General features: G+C 42.1%; 2 protein-coding genes across 4 annotated transcripts in view; both read right to left on the bottom strand.

The window, feature by feature from the left end:
- Nucleotides 1-334: 334 nt before the first annotated feature.
- gpr184 (G protein-coupled receptor 184) lies at nt 335-6,618 on the bottom strand. Of its 3 annotated transcripts, none has more exons than XM_015340918.2 (2): nt 6,275-6,618; nt 335-2,114 (listed from the first exon to the last, which is right to left on the bottom strand). In XM_015340918.2, exon 2 carries the CDS (start codon nt 1,985-1,987, stop codon nt 1,010-1,012), a length of 978 nt encoding a protein of 325 aa, XP_015196404.1. In that variant the 5' UTR covers nt 1,988-2,114; nt 6,275-6,618; the 3' UTR covers nt 335-1,009. The 3 variants fall into 3 exon arrangements, with proteins under 3 accessions (XP_015196404.1, XP_015196406.1, XP_015196405.1); XM_015340920.2 differs by having other exon boundaries at nt 6,476-6,618; XM_015340919.2 differs by lacking the exon at nt 6,275-6,618 and adding an exon at nt 3,941-4,166.
- A 12,628-nt stretch (nt 6,619-19,246) lies between these two features.
- Nucleotides 19,247-22,622, bottom strand: part of prkd2 (protein kinase D2) — a 49,213-nt gene continuing 45,837 nt past the window's right edge. The window contains exons 18-19 of the mRNA XM_069187696.1: nt 21,858-21,943; nt 19,247-21,445 (exon numbers count right to left, since the gene is read on the bottom strand). Of these exons, the coding sequence (XP_069043797.1) occupies nt 21,233-21,445; nt 21,858-21,943 (299 nt within the window). The 3' untranslated portion in view covers nt 19,247-21,232. The remainder of the gene's footprint in view (nt 21,446-21,857; nt 21,944-22,622) is intronic.

Here is a 22,622-nt window from a genome sequence, read left to right as displayed (position 1 = left end):
ACTTTATTAAAAAAATAGTCAGCATCTTTAAACAATACAAACATTTCACCCTTTAGTACTACATGTTTTCTTAGCTTTGCCATTTGGAAAATATGTTACTTTTCCATTGTAGAAAGTGCACTATGGTTAAAGCTTACATGAACTTTATATACAGACTTATTACAGACCTCATTACATTCAAAAGTGAAGATAAGTGCGAATGTTACTTTTTTGCTGTAGTAAAAAGGTTATGATTGGCACAGTGTTTAGAATGTGAAAAAAATGCCAGATGGCCATTTACCACTCTTGGAAGGCCATACAGGCAACAATCAGTTTGGATCAAAGAAGGAGCACATTTTACCTTTCAGACAAACCCCTTTAATTAATTAAACCATTTTTCTGTTAATAAAAGATCCAGTGCTGTACCCTCCAAACAACAAATCCCAGAAGCACAATCCCTGACATTTTCGTATCATTCACATGGCTGTGTGCAATTCTTCAAGCAGCTCTCAATTTGGCTCCATCCACAAAAGGTCTTTTATAACCATTGTAAAATCAGGAAACCTGTGGATAATCAGCATTAAACAATAAGTTTATGTATAAACGTGTAAGAGCTACATTAAAAAAAACACCAGTACTAGGTTGGAGAAATACTGTCTTTTGTTATGTTATTTAACATCACCATCACCAGTATCACTATGTTACCCCAGGTAATAAATAATTACATGTGTTAATTTCCAGCAAACAGCATTAATTTACTTGCAGCTTAACATTGAGAAATCCTTCTTTTTGTAGCAGTCTGCACAAAGCATCAGGAAGTATGAAATACACCCTTGAGTGTGTTTTTTAAAGTCCAAGGTATCTCCTTATAACTAAGGGTTGTCAGAAGCTCTATACAACATCCTTAAACTCAAGCAAACGTTTAAGGGGAAAACTAAAGAGGAACTGAGCAGCACCAAGTGATTTGTGCTGCCAGCTCCAGGTGGGCTATAGGTTGCAGGCAGTCTCACAGACTGGACAGCAACAGGCCTCAAAGGGTAAAGGAGGTCATGTTGGTGGGAGAGAGAGGGGGTGAGGTGATGCTCTTGCGTCCCAAAGGAACTTTCTGCCAGCAGAAGTGACGCATGTCCTCCAAAATGCCATTGCTGACCAGCATGTACAGCACAGGGTCCACCACGCTGTTCAGGCTGGACATAGCCAGGGAGGTTGTGAAATAGATGTGCACGTGGTTCTCGAAAGTGCAGCTACCCTCTTTGTAGAGGGAGAAAACGAGGGTGCGCAGGAAAAGGAGGATGTGGTACGGGGCGAAGCAGAAGGAGAAAATGACAATGACGCCGATGGACAGCAGCTTGACCTTGCGCTTGCCCCGGTCCTCCACACTGCTGCGCCGCACCTTGTGGAAGATGCGGGTATAGCAGAAGATCAGGATGACCAGGGGTGCCAGGAAACCAAAGGCCACACGCAGGAAGTTGAAACGGGCGATGGCGGTGGTTAGGGGGTAGCTTTCGTAGCAGCGCTTGTTCTGGCCGTCCTCCTTGTGGTTGACTAGGATCATGATCAGGTGCAGTCCCATCACGCACACAGCCACTGACAGACAGACCAGCCATGCGTAGCGACTCCGGCGGAAGGCCTTGGCGCGCAGCGGGTAGGTTACTGCCAAGCAGCGGTCAATGGAAATACAGCACAACAGGTAGATACTGACGTACATGTTGGAGTAGTACAGGAAGCCTGCTAGATGGCACGCAAAGTGCCCCAGACCCCACTTGTGGTCCATGTGGTAGTAGTAGATCCATAGTGGCATGGTGAATATGTAGAGCAGGTCAGAGATAGAGAGGTTCAGCAGGTACACCCCAAGGACATTGTGGCTGCGCACTTGCTGGATGATGGGTCCCAAGGTCAAGAGGTTGGCCAGGACGCCGATCACAAACACCACAATGTAGATAGACATCAGCACATTGCTAATGGGGCCAAAAGTAATTGGGCACGTTCTGTTGTCAGTGGTGTTCATGATGTGAGTTCTAACAGTAAGAGTTTTAGGGCCACTAACGGCTGGAACTAGGCTCTTCGAAAGCAGTCTTTGCTCTTCTGTAGTAAAGGCTCCTCAGTGCACATAGGTGTTAATAAAAGTCAGCATCCTGCAAAAAACAGAACAGCACATTGTCACATGGGCACCCTGACATACACTTACTTTCCATTGATGGGTTTGCAAGGTTTATATTTTTTGGAGGCATTGAAAATAAAAAATAAAATCAGCTTTGCCTTTTGCTTAAGAAAGCAAATAAGGATGATATGAATTCATATTCAAGTAAAAAGATATAACTAGAGTGGCTCCCTACAAAACAGTGTTATCTGTAATGATTTCCAGTTGATGGGTTTGCATTAATGTTTTTTTCATCACAATTCACATTTTGGCATTAGTAACAAGATCCACTGGCACCACAAAAGAGAAGTTTCAGAAGGTGAGTTGTGCAGAATGTCATAGTTTCATCACCAATGACTCACAACAACAAAAATAAATAAGATTCTATCTTCACATTTCTGAACCAACATCACCAGCGTGACTGTCGCAAAAAAAGACAGCACTTATGAACCACCTGAATACCACAGGAACTCCACTCACAAATGTGGTCAGATAGATGATGCAGTTGCTATAGAAACCCTGCAACTGTCTTGAAAGTGCAATTTATTAATTGCTCACATTTTGCTGGTATATGCCACTCCTTAAAACAGGAAGAAATACAAAATCAGTAAAATGCATAGTGACTTGCTTTAGGCATTCAGAGTCATTCATCTTCACAAAATACAAAAACTACTGTTTAAAACGTGAACTAAAAGGGTATTTTAGTTTATCCTAAAATGACATATAACCACATAACTGCTGCGTTTTGCAAGTTCACATGAAAGTCAGTAGGTGAAAGATTTTGAGGAGTTTCCAAATGAGCACTCAAGCCATTTAGGATGTGAGTTCATAGATAAACTGCTTCTACAAGAGCACACGCCCAGGACTCAGCTTGGAAACACAGCGCCACATGCAGAATGCGGGAAAGAGGAACCTTATGGAGCATGCAGACATTTACACAACTCTTCCCTTCTTACTACAGCATGTGCAGTTCTAAGAACAAAAAAATATTTCCTACTGAGAAAAAGAGCACACCTTACCCACAGACTCTATTTGATCGAAATATCATGAGTTACTTGAGTAACACACCTCTGCTCAAGGGAAACTATGGAATGAGCTCAGATGCAATCTGTTCGATTTAGTTTTGGAAAACCCCTAAAATTGTCATTGAACACAATGAGTTTCAGAGCGGGTGGGGAACTTTATGAGTAAAATAACAAAAAGAAAAATTAATATTTGAAGTGATCATTCTTATAGATCTGTTGAATTTTCTTCTGCTTGGTCAATCTACTGGCCCCAGGGATTAGGACTATGTTTCTTTACACATATTTACTAGGGTAAACGCAGAGCAATTTGGATATCAAGGTCAAACCATGTTAAGGCACAAGAAAGCTGATACAAGCTGCGAGGAACCATGGCAAAGGAAATAAGTGCATGTGGATCAGCAAAAATACTGTACAAATCTGCTGTGATCACCGTTCATAAAGTCACATGAGAAAATGGAAATCACATGAGATAACAGTACCTTCAGGAGATCCCACACCCTTTTTCAGCCCACTAGTTTATAAAAAAACTGATTTTTAAGTGTTATAGGAACAATGTAGAAATAAAGTTGCCAAATTAATATTACTTTCCCCTTTCAACAGAAATACTCACTTTGTGTGTCATCTAAAAAAAAGACAGCTGGGCAGGAGGCTATCTGGAGCAACCTGCACAATTGTCAACAACACAGGAATATGTTTCATTTGGTTGACAAAGCTTATCACTACATTCAATAATTTTTTTTCTGTGTGCCGTAGCCTTTAAAGTTTGTTTTAAATTGTAAGTACTATAAGTACTTACCAGATTACTGACACCAAGACATGTAGCCCTTTCCGTAGACAACTGTTGTGTTTCTGAATTCATGCAATACTGACTTGGCCACAAAGGAAGGCAGACCTCAGAGCAGACAGGCAGTAAACACGCTGTTACGCTGATTCCACGTGCGTATCTATTCTGTGTGCGTAACTGAGATAAACATCTGCTTGAGCTGGCTGTGTGGGGTGCTTGTGTCTGACTCAGAAAATTTCTAGGGATGGTTTCAGATCTTCATTCAGACCTGAATGAGCAGCCGCAGTCTCTGATGATTCTTCTCACCAATTAGGTAAAGGACAGAAATAACTTCACTGGAAATTTTTGGGAAAATAGCAGGAAACTTATTTTTAAGCCAGCTCTCGTCCAATGTGTCTGCAATGTCCTTTATAACAAGGGGTGTATGTTGATGATTTGCCTCTTAGTAGATCCTTTTATCCAATGCAACATACAAGGGCCAAGATCTTCAGAGAGGATAACTATTCATAATTCATAGTGGCTACAGATCACCAACACAAAAAGGACCTTGTTTCACAGCTCAGCAACATAAGGGACTTCAGTTTCCTGTTCAGGCTAACAGGCAGAGTGACCAAGGGGTACTCAGGACTTGAACAAGGAACTTCCCGTCAGCAAGACCAAACCACTGGTCTGCTGTCTCTGTCTCTCTGTGCACCAATTCATTCCACAGTGACACAGGATGGGTTTCATATTACATCAACACAAGGGAATCACTTCAGCAAAAAACAAACTACAATTCCACTGCCGGAAAGAAATTCCAGGTTGTCTGATTTGCTGTCTTGTAAAGAAACATCTGTGGAGCCTTACACTGAAGGTCAAGTGTAGGTAGGAGTACACACAGTTTTAAACTGTACATTAAATCTTTAGAAGAAAAAGGAGAAATGTAGACGTATAGTATTTCTATCTTCAGAGCTGTGGACTTTTGGCGTTTTAAATCAAAATACACATATAAATTATATATTTGACACATAGCTGCATTGTGTAGTTGATTATGAAACTCAGTTTCAAATTATAGAAGCTTTAGGAAATCACAGGTTTTTACTTTTTTAGAAATAATAATGGATCCGTGTTTGTGCAGATTATTGGCATTTATTTCCGGAGTGTGGTTCACTCCAATTGCTCCACCTCTTGACAAGTGCAACCCTCACTGCTCCACCACTGCCGAGGACACTCAGGTGTCCCTGCTGCCTGACACTCCCTGTCTTCGGGCTTGGAGAGACTGCCAGGGATCACAGGCACAAACATGCCACAGCTGAGGTGGTACTGCTAACACATCGGTAATGCAGCTCATTCTAACACATCAAGACTTAAAATTAAGTCTTATTCTCACCAGCGTGGTCTCCGATTGTGCCACGTGGTCGAGTGTACCTGTGCTTCAGATTTTATTCCATTGAAACACAGGGAGACTGCTTGATTTAAAACAAACGATGAACAGGTGATTATATCATGCTGTTTGAGCCCTCTGACTGAAGGGTTTGCTTAATTTTGACATTATTTTAACTTGTTTTACACCTACTGAGAAAGAGTAAGAAATTAGCAGTAGCCCCATGAAATTTCGAGAAAATGTTCTCGTTTAGCTGCAGTGTTTCAACAGCCTGTGGTCCAAATTGAAGTGCGTGTACGGCAGGCGAAACAGGAAGTTTGAGACAGGTCTACCAGTCACTGACTGCTAACAGACAAGACCATTTATAGGGCAGCAACAACTTGTTTGCCCTTTTCATTTACTTCTTCCTGTAACAGGGGGTATTTCTATTTGTAATGTTTACCAAATATATGACAAAATAAGCAGAAAAATGAAGGAATTACAGCAGAAATAAGAATTCATATATGAAAAAATCAAAGCTTTGTAAAAAAAAGGCAAATAATGAAAAAGTAGCTATGATGAGAAGAAAGTTATCAAATATAGATTCAAGGGTTGACATTTTGTGTATAGATTTTGCACAAACCCTCATAAGATTATGAGGTTTATTTTCTCCACAGAAATTCCATTACTTATTTCAATCCCTGCGTGGGAAAGTGAGAAAGCCAAATGCCATTTGCAAGAAAAAAATGCCAAAACAGGAAGAAATCAATTTAAATTTAGAAATCTTCAAGGAAGTTCCACTTACTCACTTTTTCACAAAGGAATGATACCGTATAAATAAAAATTAAAATCCCACCTAGCAAACATGTATCTGTCAACACTGGCTATGCAAGAAGGATAGTAAGAGCAGGGGTACTGGGCATGGACAACAGTTTAAAAAACAATTCAGAAAAACTTAAAGTAAAAGAAGAGTTTTTGGAGCTTTAGGGTACGTTGGTACTCACATTTCCATGCATGAATGAAAGGAGGTTTTCTGTCCCAGCAAAGAAATCCCACACAACTCGGATCCCACAATAAGTAAAATGAAACAGGATCCAACACCAACACCTGAATCCAAATTAAAATTCCTGATACTGTATATCAGCAGCAAAACAAAGTTAAAGCCTTTATCGCTTGGTTGTTTTGTCTTTACTGACAAGGCTTACCAGTCAGAATGACCTTTTGATCGACAGCAGTGTGCCAACACAAGGGAGGGAGATACAGCCAGAGAGTATACAGAGAGAAGATGGAGGCATTGCTGCATGCGCAGACTGCAGGGGTGTGACTAACAGCTCCCGTGTCTGGAGAGGAAGCTGGGAGATACACAGAGCTCAGTGCATGTGACAAAGAGACATCAGCTAGGGCTTCAGAAACCACAAGCCTCCATTCACCACAAGAAACATGACCTCATTGCATTCCACCCTGGGTGGACCTCTGGGTGACAGTGAAACACCAGTCCCATGGCTCCCAGCTCCAGTCCTGGGGCAGGTTCTCTAGATCACATGTAAGACAGCCTGGGCAGTACAAGACTGGAGCATGTAAAAAAAAAAATTTAAAGTATTTGGAATTCTTCACATTTCACTAATTTCTAATGATTTTCAGCAAAATGAACTTACTCGATTGCCTGTAGACCAGGTGGTCTTTGCTACCTGCTATACTGTAGGTAATACAGCTTGCAGCTGAGCAACTGAAACAGCAGGGGTTTCACAGTGGTCAACCACAGCATTGAACCACCAACGTCTTTTTACACCACATACTCAGTTATGCCCACAGGCTATATAATTCATGATGTCAGCTGCAGCTTGCAATGACTCCAGCATTATCCTTTAGCTGTACATTAAGACAAGACATATGGTATATTTTTTATTTTATTTTCAAGGAGCACAAAAGGACCATTTTTTCTGTATGTTTGTATGTCCTGCTCCCCACAGTGCCTCTATACATGTCCAATAACACAACTGCATTGGGTTTCATCCATCCATCCATTTTCCATCTGCTTCTTCCAATTCAGGGTCACTGGGGAGCCGGAGTCTATCCTGGCAAGCACAAATTCAAGGTGGGGTACACCCTGGGTGGGACGCCAGTCCATCACAGGGCGACACACATACAACACAGTCACACACTCACACCAGGGCCAGTTTTCTCAGAAGTCAATTAATCCACCAGTATATGTTTGGACTGTGGGAGGAAACTGGAGCACCTGGAGGAAGCCCCTGTGGAGATGGGGAGAACATACAAACTCCACACAGACAGCACCCTGGGTCTGGAATTGAACCCAGAGCCCCAGATCTGTGAGGCAGAAATACTTAATTATTGTGCCACTGTGCCTCTTTTTGAAAAGAAATTAAATTATACTCCTGAAACTTAATTTCATTTGTCTTGAGAAAGGCCATGTTACCAGTAATAATTCTAAAAAGCCTCCTCTGTTACAATTCTGGTGTAAAGCATAAAGTACCTTATAATACATCCTGAATAAAAGCTTTTGCTAAAAACATTAAAATTAATAAAAGAAAGGAATATTTTTAAACCAATACAGTCAAGATAAAAAAATAAATAATTCAAAGAGATTTTATTACATTTTTCTTCAGCCTCCAGGTTCTGCCTCAGTGAAGCTGAATGTTCTATTGAGACCTGATTCAAGCATTTCAAAACCACTACAAAGGATCTGGCAACTTCAGACCTATGGATTATAAAGGAATGTTGGGATGATATTCTAGGATCAGTTAAGCAGTATCAACAAAATAAATGAGATGGATTGAAAAGCCTCTTCTTGTTAGTGATCTCTAATGTTCGGTGCTGTTACTCCTACAACAAGAATTCCTGTCAAGAAAACTGTCCATCTGATTTTTAAAAAGCTCTGAAAAACAACGAGCAGGTTGATGATTGAACCACTGCAAGTTTCACAACTAACAAAAATGAAAGCAGGGTGTAATTTAAGGGAAAACCCCCTTTCTTGGTTCCTCACATTCACGGAGAATGAATCAACTTGCTTACTTGTCCTCACGGGCCATCTGTATCTGTGCTTACTTAAAAGACGGAGTCTACGGCTCCCCAGTGGATACAGAACAGTTCCTTTGAATTGCAGAAAGTCCCAGGAGTCACGCCATGTGCCCTCTTGAGCTCACCACTCAGGGCTTTCCAGTCGGAATCCCCGCTGCATCAAAGAGTGATGATCTCTGTGTAGACAACAACCAGGGATAAGACAACTAGATGTCACATTTGATGTCAAGGTGAACCTCCATGTTAAGGGGTGGGGTTGACAAGCTCTGTAACCTGACACAAGATGGTGGACACAAGATAACATTATCAATCCACAACAGGTAACACACAACATAATTCAGCGATACATATTGTATAACACAGAACTAGCAAAATCTATATACAAATGATAGGCCCATCAAAGCAAAGTTCTGTGCTCAACGACAGAGCAGTAGCGTCAGTACTGGACATCAGAATTAATAGTGTCAGAGTGTGGAGCTTTTGTCCACTTTCCAATGTTATATAAAAGTCAATTTATGAACCTTTATGGAGCACTGTGAAAAGATCGGTGCCTTCATTACCTGTGTATGTGGTCTGGAGCTTAAGATAAGATCACTTTATTAGCCATATACAATTTCTTGCATTAGGAATTTGTATTTTCACATGCCCTAACTTGCTCTCCATGAGATACACAGGCACACAGATAGGGAGAGAGAAGCTTGGGGTCAGAGTGCATGCTCAGCCATTTTTACAGTGCCCCTGGAGCAGTTGGGGTTAAGGGCCTTGCTCAGGGGCCCAATGGAGTAGGATTCCTCTGCCAGCTGTGGGATTTGAACCAGCAACCTCCCAGCCACAGTCGCAGATCCTTAGCCACAGAGCCACCGCCCCACCATATACAAATGATAGGCCCATGAGACCAGCGTAGCACAGCCCTTCATCACAGCGACCAACACAGCAAAGTCATGATTGTTGTTCCCCACTACTTTCCTGCTTTCGAATCTCCTTCTAAGTCAGGATTTTCAAGCCCTGCTACTGAAGAGCCCCAATCCAGTTATATTTGGAGGTCACCCCAATTCCCCTAGTTATTTAAAGATGAGGTACACTTTTTTAAGCAGTGGTTCCATTAATCAAGTCATTTTCCAGTGAAGGGAATACTTAAGAGCTGAAGGATATTGTGATTTGTGTTTCAAATGATCTCTAAATTACCCATTTAACTGATTATAACTAACTTGTTCCCAGCCTTTGGAATTTGATGCCTGGCCCACATGGTATTTAACATGACCTTAAGAAGGCTGTGAAGAGAACAGGCCGCCATCCCAGTGGAGATGGACAGGCATTTCCTCTACACTAAGTGCACCATCAAGGCTGCCTGTCTTTCCCTGTGTCTACCCCACACACTGATTTCTCTCTGCGTGAGAAAAATATTTTTTACTATCAGTATGGAATTGAAATAAGCTTACTACTCAGAAGAAAGGTAATAATTATTACCTTGGGAATGTTCATATACAATAACTAAATGTTCACTCGATTTGGTCTGTCACAAGTTCAAATTCTTCACCCAGAAAAAGTTCTGTTTAGCCTGAGAGTGACTATGTCAACAAGCCAATGTTACAAAGGAACAAGTAATAGGTTTATTCCATGCTGAAAAGAGAATAAAGAAAACAACGTTTCGGCTGTGCAGCCTTCTTCGGGTGACTGGCCTGGCCTTCGGCTCACACCCGAAGAAGGCTCCACAGCCGAAACGTTGTGTTTTCTTTCTTCTCTTTTCACCATGGAATAAACCTATTACTTGTTCCTTTGCAGCCGACGCATGCTGATGCAGCTATCCACCTGAACTACTTTCCTAAATATTTACAGTCAAATGGAATACAACATATGCCTTCAGGATATGAGAAAATCTATGAAAAAATAAAAAATATATATTTCCTGGGAAGTTCATGGTAAGTTCAATTTGAAGAGCTTTTTGCCGTCAGAGACGTTGCCCAGGGGTCACTACGAGGAAGTAGCTCTTCTTGACCCCCTTTCTTGGGAAAGAAATTAAGCACAATAAAAACAAAACTCTATCATGGCTAGTCTTCAGCTGGACCTCCTGGGCAATGACAGTAATTCTCCTGACTAGGGCCTCCACAAACAACCACTGAACCCACTACAAACAATTCACTTAAAGCACATCAGTAGCCAGTATCTAGGAAAGTGTCTTGGGTTATAAAAGTATTTGCAAGTCTAGAATATAAAGTAGGAGTAGGCAGTTTGACTTGGTCCTCAAACACAACAGAGAGTGACTGCTTTTTGTTTCTATATTGAAACCACTTCAAAACTCCAAAAGTGTCCTAGTTACACTTGTACTGTTTTTTTAACCTTAAAATATAGTTTGACACAAATGGGGGTGGTGTGTTGTAGAATCAATCTTTTAATACGTTGGTCTAACTAAGGTACAAAATCAGTGCTCTATGGTTACTTTAGTGTAGGAACAAAAAAGCAAAACCACCAAAAACAAAAAGCTCTTCCTTGAACTAATAATACTTCTTTCAAAATCTCTGTAGTTATAATAACCAGACACAGTAGATAAGCTGCTCAATGGTTTTGCAGTGACATCTGTGTGAGATCCTTCTCTAAAACTCTTTCTCCAAACATTAAGTGTCTGTCTGAGACTCTTCTAAAAAATTGACATACTGTAGTTAAATGCTACCTTTTCCTTTTACCTGCCCAATCTGATTCAATCAGATTCAAGGAAGATCTGCCTTCTGTATACAGATGGCAGGTCATGACGGATCACCTAGAAGCCCCTGCTTCCTGGTTGTGTCGCCTGACCAACTGTCTGCTCCCAATTGATCAGGTAACTGAGGCAGGCAGGTCATTGCCCACAACCTCCTTGTATAATTATTTTGTTTCTCAAATATGAACCTTCTCCCATCCACCTGAGACCTTATAGCCCAATCCAGAGACAAACACTGTAGTGTTTTTCTCTATGCCACTAGTCAATAACAGAGCACGTAATTTCAAAATGCAAAATAACTTGGATAGCGTGTTTTTGGAAGGTGGGAGGAAGCTGGACCAATACACAAACACAGAGAGAACATGCAAACTGCACACTGAAAGCATCTCAGTACAGAATCGAACCATGAGTTGTGAGACAGGAGCACTAAATAATATACCACTGTGTGGGTCCAAATTAAAACTTGACTTTTAAAGAAAAAGAGGTAAAAATGCATGGCCTATTATAATTCAAGGAACAAATGTTGCAGGTTGAGCCACTCTTTGTATGGAGATACCTGCATGCTGCTCTGCTCTTCCATGACTGCTGGCACTACTGGGGTTACTTGAATAAGCAGAGCACTGCACAGCATCTTTTAGGGAACACCAGTCACCAGTCTGGGTAGCTTGGACATCTCTGCCACAGCAGGGAGTGGACTTCTGTTACAGACAATTTTTTTTTTTACAACTGTTCTAAAATCTCTTAACCTTCCTTGGGCAATATACATGAATAATCATATAGAAATTACCTGGGCGTTTTTCACTACTGTTGTTCTGTTCCTTGTAAGAGCCAGTGCTCTGCCTGCTGCATGCAGCCCTGAACACACACCCATTTCAGAGAGTGAACGGCTGTACAAAGGGACTCTCAGTCTGATCTAGCTTTCTTGATGATTTAGGGTTGCCTGTTGCCCCTATGTTGACTGTCTTTTAGCTCATACAGCACTGGGTTTGGCCAGGAGTCATCCATGGCCCCATGCCATGTGCTGGTGATGCTCTTCCTGTAAACAGGCATCTGCAGTTAAAGCTGCTGGACGCAAGGGCATTATTCCGTGTGCATGTTTCCTAATGGTGACTGTTAATTGCTAATTGGATGTGCTTTAAAGAGTCATTTAGACAATTACTGGCCAGAAACAGAGTTTCATTGAGAAACTGAAGGACAGAAAGAGCAGAGTTCTGCTGGCTCAGACTGAGCAGCACACCCAAAGATTTGTGCTTCCAAAACCAAGAAATGAGCACAGAAACTTGTGCAAAACTAACAAAAACCTATCAATTCAGCTGGAGAAGAAAAATAATTCAAAACTCACTAATCCTCTTAATTTAACAAATACTGTTCTTTTAAATTATACTAATTTATTAATGACACCCTTTTGAACTAGCTGTCCCTGTGGACTAGCAGGAAAAATGCCCATGTGAATGAAATAATCTAAGACGAGGAGCTTCAGACAGAGTACATATAAAGTATAAATAAATAAGAGATCTTCTGGGAACAAAAACTAAGATGTGTTCTTGAAAGCAAGGTCTGACAAACACCAGATTTTAATAATTTCCTGCAGTTCTCTCTATTAATGTTTGGAAGGCATTTTTTCTGATCAAAAAAGAGTATATTGCAAACATCTCCTGTAGACCAGCTTGTTTTTTTGTTTTCAGACTCAACAGCCGCCTTGAAACCAGGCTGACACTATCTTCTCCTGCTTGTGAAGGTGAAGCTGAAGCTGTAGTGCTGTGCTGTGCCTCTCTGCTTCCGGTGTGACTCTGCCTGTCAACTAGAGAAACACCTGTGCACAGAGCACAGGATGTGGGAAACCACCCCAGAGCTGTGTTCTGTGCCTTTAAAATAAACCAAAAGCACAGTCAGAGTTCCGTTTCTGTTTTATTACTTCTGTGGTTTATTTTGTGATCGAGGACTTTTTAATTTCATCCTGTCAGCAACTAAAGGCTGTCTGCTTTTATCTTTGGAGGGAAAACATTAGGATGACAAGGTTTGGACAGGGGTGAAAATATGTTGTGCTTGTCACCACTGCTGCTTCACAGATGAGGCTACAGTCTTCAAATCCAAACTAGGCCACCTTCCATGTGCACAACTCCCAGCGACATTCTGGCCTTTCACAGAGACGCGCTGTCTTAGATAAATGAGTTCTCTGGCACCCAGTTCAGGGTACAGTCCTGCTTTGTGCCCTTTTTTAGGACAGACTCCAGGCTGCCATGACTCTTACTGGCCATTATTACCCCTCTTTTGCACTATAATACTGTCTTTAACACAAGAACAGACTTTATACAATATAGCAAAATTTGAAAGCTGAAACAGGTATTTACATGCATTTATCACCCAGAATACTATAATGTTACAAGTATAAATAAATAACACAAACCCTGATCAAAATGATTTAGTACTATATAATATAAATTGTATATCATTTTTAACATAAAAGTATTGTACTGTACAATTGAAAACAGCACCCATGTAATATTGGATTAAATGAAATCTACTAAATCTAATGTAAACATAGACATGTAGGAGTAGGGCAGCTTCATGGCCACATTCACCTCTGGCTTGTACAGCAAATTAGACTCACCTGGGACATGTTAGAAAGTTGTAGGGACATTGTACCAAAAAAGCAAAAAAACCTTATCTATTCTAGATGACGTAGATGGCTGTTAGTTCTGATGTTTTGCACTCTACTTTCTGTCTCACTTAAAAGCTTAAATTAGACACTATATAAAACTTCTGATGTATGAGTGGCAAATGTAGCTCAACAGTTTCCCCACCAACACATTCTTGTAACATTCTTGTAAAAAAGTAACTGATCACTTTCACTCTCACTGGCAGGAAGTTAAAGTTAGTTACAGGGGAGGAAAACTGAAAATGTCTTAGTAGAGCAAAATGAGAAGTCACTCTTGCTTCTAATTAACCAGACTGCTAAAGTCAGAAAAATATAAGATTGAACATCTACCTTTCGGCGGGAAGAAATGTTGAAAGCTAGTGGCCCAGGGACGTGTATATACTGTAGAGAGACCTTGTGGGTTAGTTTCAATGCTATTTAACCGTGCACCTTTTCTTTAACAAAACGTGCAATGAGATGGTGTCACCGAGTTAAACCTTGCAAGAAAGCAGCTTTAAGCTCTCCTCTGCTGTCTGGATTTAAAAACTACCTCTCAAGACAAAGATATATAAAGAGTAACATTTACATTACAGACTTTCATTTAGAAATTATTTATAAACTGCAATTTCTAAACAGCGTTTACAGAGTTTCAATCAGGGAGTTAATCTAACTTTAATTTTTAATGTTAACAACAATCATACTATTCACAAATACAAATGATTTAATTATTGATTTCAGTGTTAATAATTAAAGAACCTATAAAGTGTGTTTTACAAGCCCTAAATGTTTGACACCTATTAAGCAAGATGGAAACATGGTGCAGGTGGCTCTTCAAAACAGAAATAAATCATATGCCTGTGAAAGTGGAATTCCTAAATGTTTAAAGCCACATCCACAGAAGTAATAAATACACAAGGAACAAGTAAAGGCTTAAGGAAAAGACAAGAGACAATGTCTCGGCTGTGGACCCTTTTTCAGCTGTGACTACAGGACAGCTTCCTACTTAAACGTCTTCATAAATACACAATGTTCGCACAACTCCCGTTCTCCCGTTCGCATTCTATCAGTGAGATTGAAATATGTTTTAATATCACTTTGAACTTCACCTCTTCTTCAAAAAAAAAAGGTCTGCAGCTCCAGGGTCGCATTCTCCACCGCTCTGGAGATTTAACAGCAGCAGATCTCTGCTTTCAAAAACAGTAAAGAGCAGTTAACACTGAGAGCAGGAGCACTTCTTTTCACAAAGGGTGGTGGGAGTGTGAAACAAACTGCCCAGCCATGTTGTTGAAGCTTCCTTCAAGAAACAGCTGACTGAGATCTTGGCATCACTTAGCTGCAAACTACCAAACAGGCCAGATGGCATATGGCTGCTCTTGTTTGGAACTTTCTTAAGTTTAATGTCTGTGCAGTCCCGATCCTTGCAAACAACGAACAGGGGAACGGCAATCAGGTAGGGAGACCAGATAAAGCCTGCAGGGGCAATCCAGAGTAGCCTGTCACACCCAGCCTGCACAGTTTTGGGAGGCAGGAAGAATCCAGGGCGCATGGCCAGACCCCAACATGAGGATGGGGAGAACAGCCAAACTCTTTCTTGTGCTGACTTCTTTACAGGACAGTAAATGTCCCTCTGGTTTGCAAATGCTTAGTAGCTCAGATTGCTGGACAGCAGGTTTCACACACATATTCCACCCAGAAGGTATTTTCCATTTCCCTGCAAGGGACAGTTGGGAGAATTGGATGGTATAACTCCTACTCCTCCTCTTCACTTTTCTGATTTCCAACCTGGTTTCTCTTTTCTGTGTTATTTTTCAGCCTTTTGAAATGGAAATCTGCTGCCGCCGGCTCCCCTTGCAGGCACTCAGCCTGTTTTTCAAAAGCTGCCTTAATGGAAAATAACAGCGCTATCATGGCGATTGACAATGGAAAGAGGCTCAGTAGCAACACAGACACAGACGCAGCAGCACAGAGCGCTACAGATCAGATATAGATGGAAAGGCTGCTGCTAAACTCTGTGGGTTCCCAAGCACAGCATTAAGAACACAAAGAGGGTGGCCAGGCAGCTGGTACCTAATTGATCCCCAGATCTCATCCATCTGCTTCATGACGGATCCCCAGTTTCACAGAAGTGAGTGGAAAAGACCAGACACCAGCAACTCTTTGTGCAAAGAGCAGCCACCTGTTTTCAAGCCTCTGTGCACCTGGATTTCTCTCCCACAGCCATCCTCTGTCTTTGTTTTACGGTGTGGAAAAACAACATTGAACTGCCCTCAGTAAGATCACAAGCCATGCTTTCACACTTTTCACTGGTACAGACGCAACCCCAACTCTGTTTTGTTGAACTCTTTAACCCACTCTTACTTTTCTCACAACTCTTCAGACAGGTATAACTATATGAGCTTTTTACCTGTCTATCTACATCAGGCCCTGTGTGAGGAATCAAAACTACCCAATACAGCATTGTTTGGTTTTGTGCTTTGTCTTGTGCAATGCATCCTTTATAAGTCTCTCTATGGAGGTTTTAAATTTTCACACATGCCGCCCTTTTCAAACAGTTAAATTTATTAATGCTAGTATAGCGAAGTAAGTAATATTATAACCCCAATAAAAAAAAACAACAAAATAATTTTCAGAATTCTTTGAAATTGTCAGAAATAAAACATCCACAACTCTTCCAGCTTTGTTTAGAAATGGATGTTACTTCACAGATAAAATGTGTAAAGCAAAATACAGCCCACTTCAGTATTTTGCTTTACACATTTTATCTGTGAAGTAACATCCTGAATTTGGTTTGATCAAATGTGGGATCCACCGCACACGCTCAATGCATTAATGAACGAGTCCTCAGGTTTCTAACCTACAGGGTGTCTCCCAGCTTGTAAATACTCAGAAGTCCCTCGCAGCTGTTGGAGAGCGAGCCCGTTATACTGTAAATACCACTGATCCCTAAGAAAACATCACGAAGATAAACATTTGGTTGAAAACAGCAGATACGCTCTCTCCAGATTAAATAAAGCGAGTCTCCAGCCACAACAGTTTGTCTCTAGTGTCCTGCTGTTTCTAGGAATGAGGCGTCTATGAGTTTACAGTAAGTGGTGTGACCGAAACACGTCGAATTCCAGCGCTAAACAGATCAATCAGTACAGCCTTGCACACAGCGTTCACAAATTAATCACGGTTTCACTATTAAACATACTGTACAGCCGGGACCACACAAACGGCTATAACATTTAAAAACTGCTGTTCAGAAGTACACCGAGTCTTTCAGCCTTGTTTAAACTCAAGGTCTGTCGTGTCTAGGGCAAAGTAAGAAACGTCAAGAGAATAATATGAATGTTGTCAGTCAATAATAATTATTTACATGAGTATATAATTTATAGTAGTAGTAGTATAGCCCTTTCCATCCCAAAGCGCTTTACATACATGTGGTCTGAGCGACCCTTGCGAAAACAGCCTCTCAAAATGACCTGTCGTGTTCGAGTCCGCGCTGTGACTCGTCAGAGTCTGTGCGGCCAGTCGCCGTGAAAGCCCACTCCCCACGACCAGCAGCGGCCCGTGTTTGTCCGGGGTCATGACCCGCGAGGGCTGGCTGTCGGGAGAAACCTGCACCGCTGAGGCTGTGAAACACGAGAACCCAATACTAACCTGTCACAAAAACAAAAATACCTCAGAAAACAATAATCATCTAAAAGTTTATGTGGAATATTTTTTTTACTCTGTGTAGGCATGAGTATACACATTTTTGTTTTTAATTTAACACAGATCCAGGGACTTGAAATATCTGTACCCGAACTTTGCATTCATAAGTAATTGCAGTCAGAGTCAAGTCCTCTCTCATGGCTTTTCTGCCCTGGCTGTCAGAATCACCTAACTCCAGTCCTTTTGGCCCAGAGTGCCCCATGACCTCAGCGTGGAAAAAGAGCTTGGGTTTGAGCAGGGGATGGGCTTGCCAGGCACTGACTGGGAAAGATACTGATGGACAAGAAATCAACACAATTCTACACTAAATGTAATACTTAGATACAGCTGTAATTAAGATGATGCACTAACTTGTACATGAAAGAGAAGCACCAGCCCCAGTCAGCTCGAGAGCCAGGCAGAGGAGGCAGAATACTGCCTGCACACTGCAGTCCAGGCTCTGCAGACACAGACACAGAAACAGTGTGCAGAGCAGAGAAGCAAGACCTCGAGATCCACAAAGACATACAAGCTAGTTTGATGATAAACCAGAATGCTGTAGTCGGGAGGCTCTGCTCTTCTCGAGCGTCTGACTGTCTGAAGATAAAGTTTCCTCTAGTTTAACATGGAGTCCCAGGGCTTGTGCCAGCCATCGGCTTTGCTTTGTTACATATTCCTGCTGCTTCCTCACCAGCACACCACCAGCACCCTGTGCTGTACCATGACTTTCGCCATTACTTCTTTGTGCTTTGCAACACTTCCCTGTGGACAGGTACTGAGGGTTGCTCCTGTCTGTGCTGGGCTGCCTGAAGATAATGGCCGGCTGTGCTCTGCTGAGAAACAAGGTCACAGGAGCAAACCTTGAGAGGCTGAAAGAGCCTAATTTCTTCATGAGTTCACAGCCTGTCACTCAACTTTTAAAAGCTCAGAGGAAGCCTTCTGTTTGCCAGGGACTTCTTTATTTTAAATGATTTATTATGAAGTTAGTTGGCTGATGAAGCTCACAAAACATACTTTGAACATTGGTGAGGATTTCCTGTTTTTGTGGGTGTGCTCAGTAAATGTCATTTTTGCACCATTTTTGTGCGCCAGATCTTGTGGTGCTGAAAGGTGAAACTTCACCTCCGCCTCCCCACCTCCACGTCATTCAGATGACATTCTCATCCAGGCCTCATCTTGGCTGAAATCGGCAGGTGTCGTATCTGGGGAACGCCTCTTTGCTATCAGTAAAAAACACAACTGTCTATTTAGTGAGAGATCACCTGGAGTGGCTCTAGACGTTAGAAATAGGGGATTCAGCACATGAGGAGAGGAGCCATGGTAAATATATTGGTTACCTTTGAAACCAGTAAGGTAACTGATTGTGTAAATTGAGTCTGGAAATGAAGTTTTAAGAGAAAGAATTGTTACATCACAGATAGTCACAGGTATCTGTACAGCCAGGTCCACCCCCAGCCTCATGAACTGCCTCCAGTGGCCACAGAAAGATGGAGGCGTCATCACGAAGCAAGAGGGTACGAGGTTCAAAGAAGAGAACTTTGAATCAGTATTTTTTAGGATCTAGAAACACGTCAAACTCCACATACTGTAAGTTTACATAATTACACATAATTAGCTGAACTGGTCACATGAGATCTGTGGGAACAAACACCTGTAGACCAGGTTGTTGATCCCTGATTCACCCAGAAGAAAACCTAGATATAACAATGACTTTAGTTTACTACAGTAAACCCTAAAATAACTTTTAGCAAGCATGCAAGATGCTTGGACATAAAAAGAAACACAATAAACAGTGCAAGTCTCACATGTAAAACCTTTGGCGCTACAGTCTCTCTAGAGTAACTTTCTATTGTTCTGATTACAAACAAAAATCTTCTGGTTCACAGCTGTCCAACCTGGAAAGAAATCATTCTCAGCAAGCATAACCCATTATTATTTGATCAGTTTTTATTGTAGGATCTACTTCTGTATAATTAAGAAACAAAATTACAGAACCACCTCATTTAAGTTTCTACTGTGGACACAAGCCTGTTTGGGAAACCACACCATAGCTCCCTCTTGTGGCTGCAAGGCTGACAGCCTATTCTTATGCCTTCCTGAGAGATCTCAGATCATAGGGGTGTCATTGGGAAACTGGCTCCAAGGGAGACGCGGGTCCCTTCCTTTTTAAAATTACACCAAAGTCACATGTTAACAGCACAGTTCTCCAGAAAACAAAACAACATTCAAGAAGTACTCAGTCATGTCTTGAAATCACAGCCCTTGCAATTATTTTTTTTCTTAGTTCTGTATTTACGCAGGTAGTTCTGTGCTTTCTTTACTTTCTTCCACTTCAGAGCAAAAGCTTGACAAGCCTCTTTGTCCTTTTCAGGAAGCAGGCCGCAGAAAAAATTGGAACAGGACATGTGGAGCCACAGAGAGCATGAAGGAGCCAGTCTTTCACACACTTCTACTGCCTGGGAAGATCACTTCTCCTCTTACAGCAGGAATGATCTTTAAGACAGATGCAGTGTGTAACAGCAGAAATTAACACAGGTACAGAAAGCATTTCAAAGAGGAGATGTTGCTTGCTCTCTGGAAACTGAGCTTTTTACACCTGATGCTTCAATAAGCCAATAGTCTTCCCTGCATACACTAGCCAAATAACCTTTTTGAAGGAGTTACAGACAAAATTACATAGAATTAATCAATGGATGATGTGTTTTTCTGGAGAGCATCTTGAAGAAAGATTTTCTGGTCTCTTTTTGTGTATATTAATATTTAATATATTAATGCTATCAAAGCTGCAATACTGCAGTGAAACTGGAAGTCCTGTACTGGCACCTGGGTGCCATGTCGCCCACTGGAGTCGGACAGACCCAGACGACTCTGCCATCACTTTCTGTTTTCACTTTGAGGCAGGAACTTTTTTAACACTGCAGTGGGTGATTGAAGGCTGCGTGTGCTTAGAAGAGGGAACTATACATACAGGAGTTTCTTAGAGGATGAAGAGTTAGACCACCAACACCCCCACAGTAATGATGTTTCTCATCCTTGCCCAGCTCCTCCCACATTGGAATACAAAGGGTAGCCAGTTAGTCGTGCATTGCTGAATGTTTATAAAAGAGAAATTAAGGAAGTCATTACAGTATCTGTGGGTGTCAGTGGAGGAAAAGTGCTCCTAAAAGGCTCCTGTTCAGGAGTGTCAACATTCATGAAAAGCAAAACCCATCTCCTGCATTTTTCCAAGAGCCGTGGGAATAAGCAGCTGCAGCAGTGGACAGACCTGCTCTGTGAGCAGACTGAGGAGTTGGGGCGGAGTGTACAGGACGGACGCTCCCCCCCCTCTGGCTACAAGAGGCCTCTGCTCCCAGTCCATGAGACGTTGTTCTGCCTCTCCCTGTGGCAATCCGGCATTTGATCATGGTTTTACTTTGTTCTTTCCCATGTTTTCCCAATGGGTTTACCAAGCTCTGGATAATGACGAAACCCAATGATTTTCCAATTAGAAAAGTTTATAGACAGTAGTATTTGTAGGAATATCAAACTGCCCTTCCATGCATCAGCTATGGAAAAACTGTGTCCTCTCACAGTTAACAGCACCATGCTAAAAGGAAATTCTCCATTTGAATAAGTTTGACTAGACTGTGGCTCTGAAGCTGCTGATGTGCCACTATGTGTGAGAGAGGACGGAAAGACCATGGCCAGGCCTCTCACTAGAGGGACATCTTCGGCTGCAAGAAGTCACTGTTTGGAGACAGGAGAGTGTTGGAGCTCAGTCCTCTGCAGAATGATTGCAGATCCATTGGGCTTTTGCTGTGGACCCATTGAAGGGTCGAGTCCTGTAAAGGGCTGGTTTTGTCACCTCTGTGCATGTCACAACTCCAGAGAGACAGGCGGTGGGCGGGGCACAGTGGACCCGCGGAGCCACTGCGCTCAGAGGATGCTGACCCTCTCAGTGAGCCCCTGCATGTCACTGTCATCCGAGTCGTCACTGCCAGCGGCCGGGGGGGCAATGAGGTGGGGGGGGTAGGGCAGGGTGTGGTCCTGGGCGAACTGCTGCCAGCGCCTGTCGTCACTCTCGTGGGTGATGTAGCGTTCGCCCAGCTTGCACTCCAGCTCCCGCAGGTCCAGCCATGTCTGATAGTCCTGCAGCCCCAGACACAGAGGGAGAGAGTTAAAACCAGGAGAAACAGAAACAGAGCGAGTGGGGCTTAACTCTCTATTTTATTAATAGTTGATCATTTATTCAGTCTCCCTGTTTCTATTTACCTGCTTATCTTATGGAAATAAATGTTTTGCTGAAAGAGAGCTCATCTAACACCGCCACAGACCCATCACTCGTGGTGGTGGAGGGGATCCCCATTACCTGTAAAGCGCTTTGAGTAGAGTGTCCAGAAAAGTGCTATATAAGTGTAAGCAATTTTTCATTATTAACTGCAAAGCCATCTACCTGACTAACAGTACAACAGTGCCTTCTAGTGGTTATTTCCAGGCAACACACACAACAAAACTAAGAGCACTGCTGGTTATCAGCACCACAGGTCAAACCAGTGTGTACCTGCAGCCAGATGTGGCTCAGGGACTTGTCCACACTGTAGCGCTTCCTCATCTTCACCTGCAACAGGTTGTTGATCAGATCAATGGCTGAGGAGGAAAGAAATGTATAACAGAATCAGGCAAACAGTGCTTGTACATGTGTTTCCTTTTTTCCAATTGGTCAGCTTTTAAGATCACTTTATTGGCCATATACAATTTGTCTTTTCGCATACACCAACTTGCTTTCCATGAGACACAAAGACAGGGAGAGAAGCTTAGGGTCAGAGCGCAGAGTCAGTCATTTATACAGCACCCCTGGAGCAGCTGCGGTTAAGGGCCTTGCTCAGGGGCCCAACAGAGTAGGATTCCTCTGCAAGCCATGGGATACGAACTGGCAACCTTCCAGCCACAGGCACAGATCCTTAGCCACAGAGCCACCGTCGGCCCACATGGCCTCAACTATCATTTCTATGCTGATGATACTAGGTATCCATGACACTGATGTGGGGCTGTCTCTAATCTATGTAATTGCATCTCCAACATAAAAACTTGGATGACTCAAAATTTCCTTCATCTAAACTGCTACAAGACTGAAGTCATGCTTATTGGCACCCCCCATCAACTTTGTAAAGCCAGTGCTGTAACCCTATCTGTGGATGGTTCTGTACTTGAGCTTCAGTCTAAATTGAAAAACCTTGGGGTGATATTTGATTCAGGTTTGACATTCGACCCACATGTGCAGCATATTGTCAAAACACCTTTCTTCCACCTGAGAAACATTGCTAGA

Source organism: Lepisosteus oculatus, chromosome 3, assembly GCF_040954835.1.
Source record: "Lepisosteus oculatus isolate fLepOcu1 chromosome 3, fLepOcu1.hap2, whole genome shotgun sequence".
In the NCBI taxonomy this organism is placed as follows: Eukaryota; Metazoa; Chordata; class Actinopteri; order Semionotiformes; family Lepisosteidae; genus Lepisosteus; species Lepisosteus oculatus.
This window is presented reverse-complemented; position numbering and strand designations above follow the sequence as displayed.

What these genes read in the sequence shown, in the direction of transcription:
- gpr184 (XM_015340918.2), bottom strand. Translation starts at nt 1,987, where the DNA reads ATGAACACCACTGACAACAGAACGTGCCCAATTACTTTTGGCCCCATT.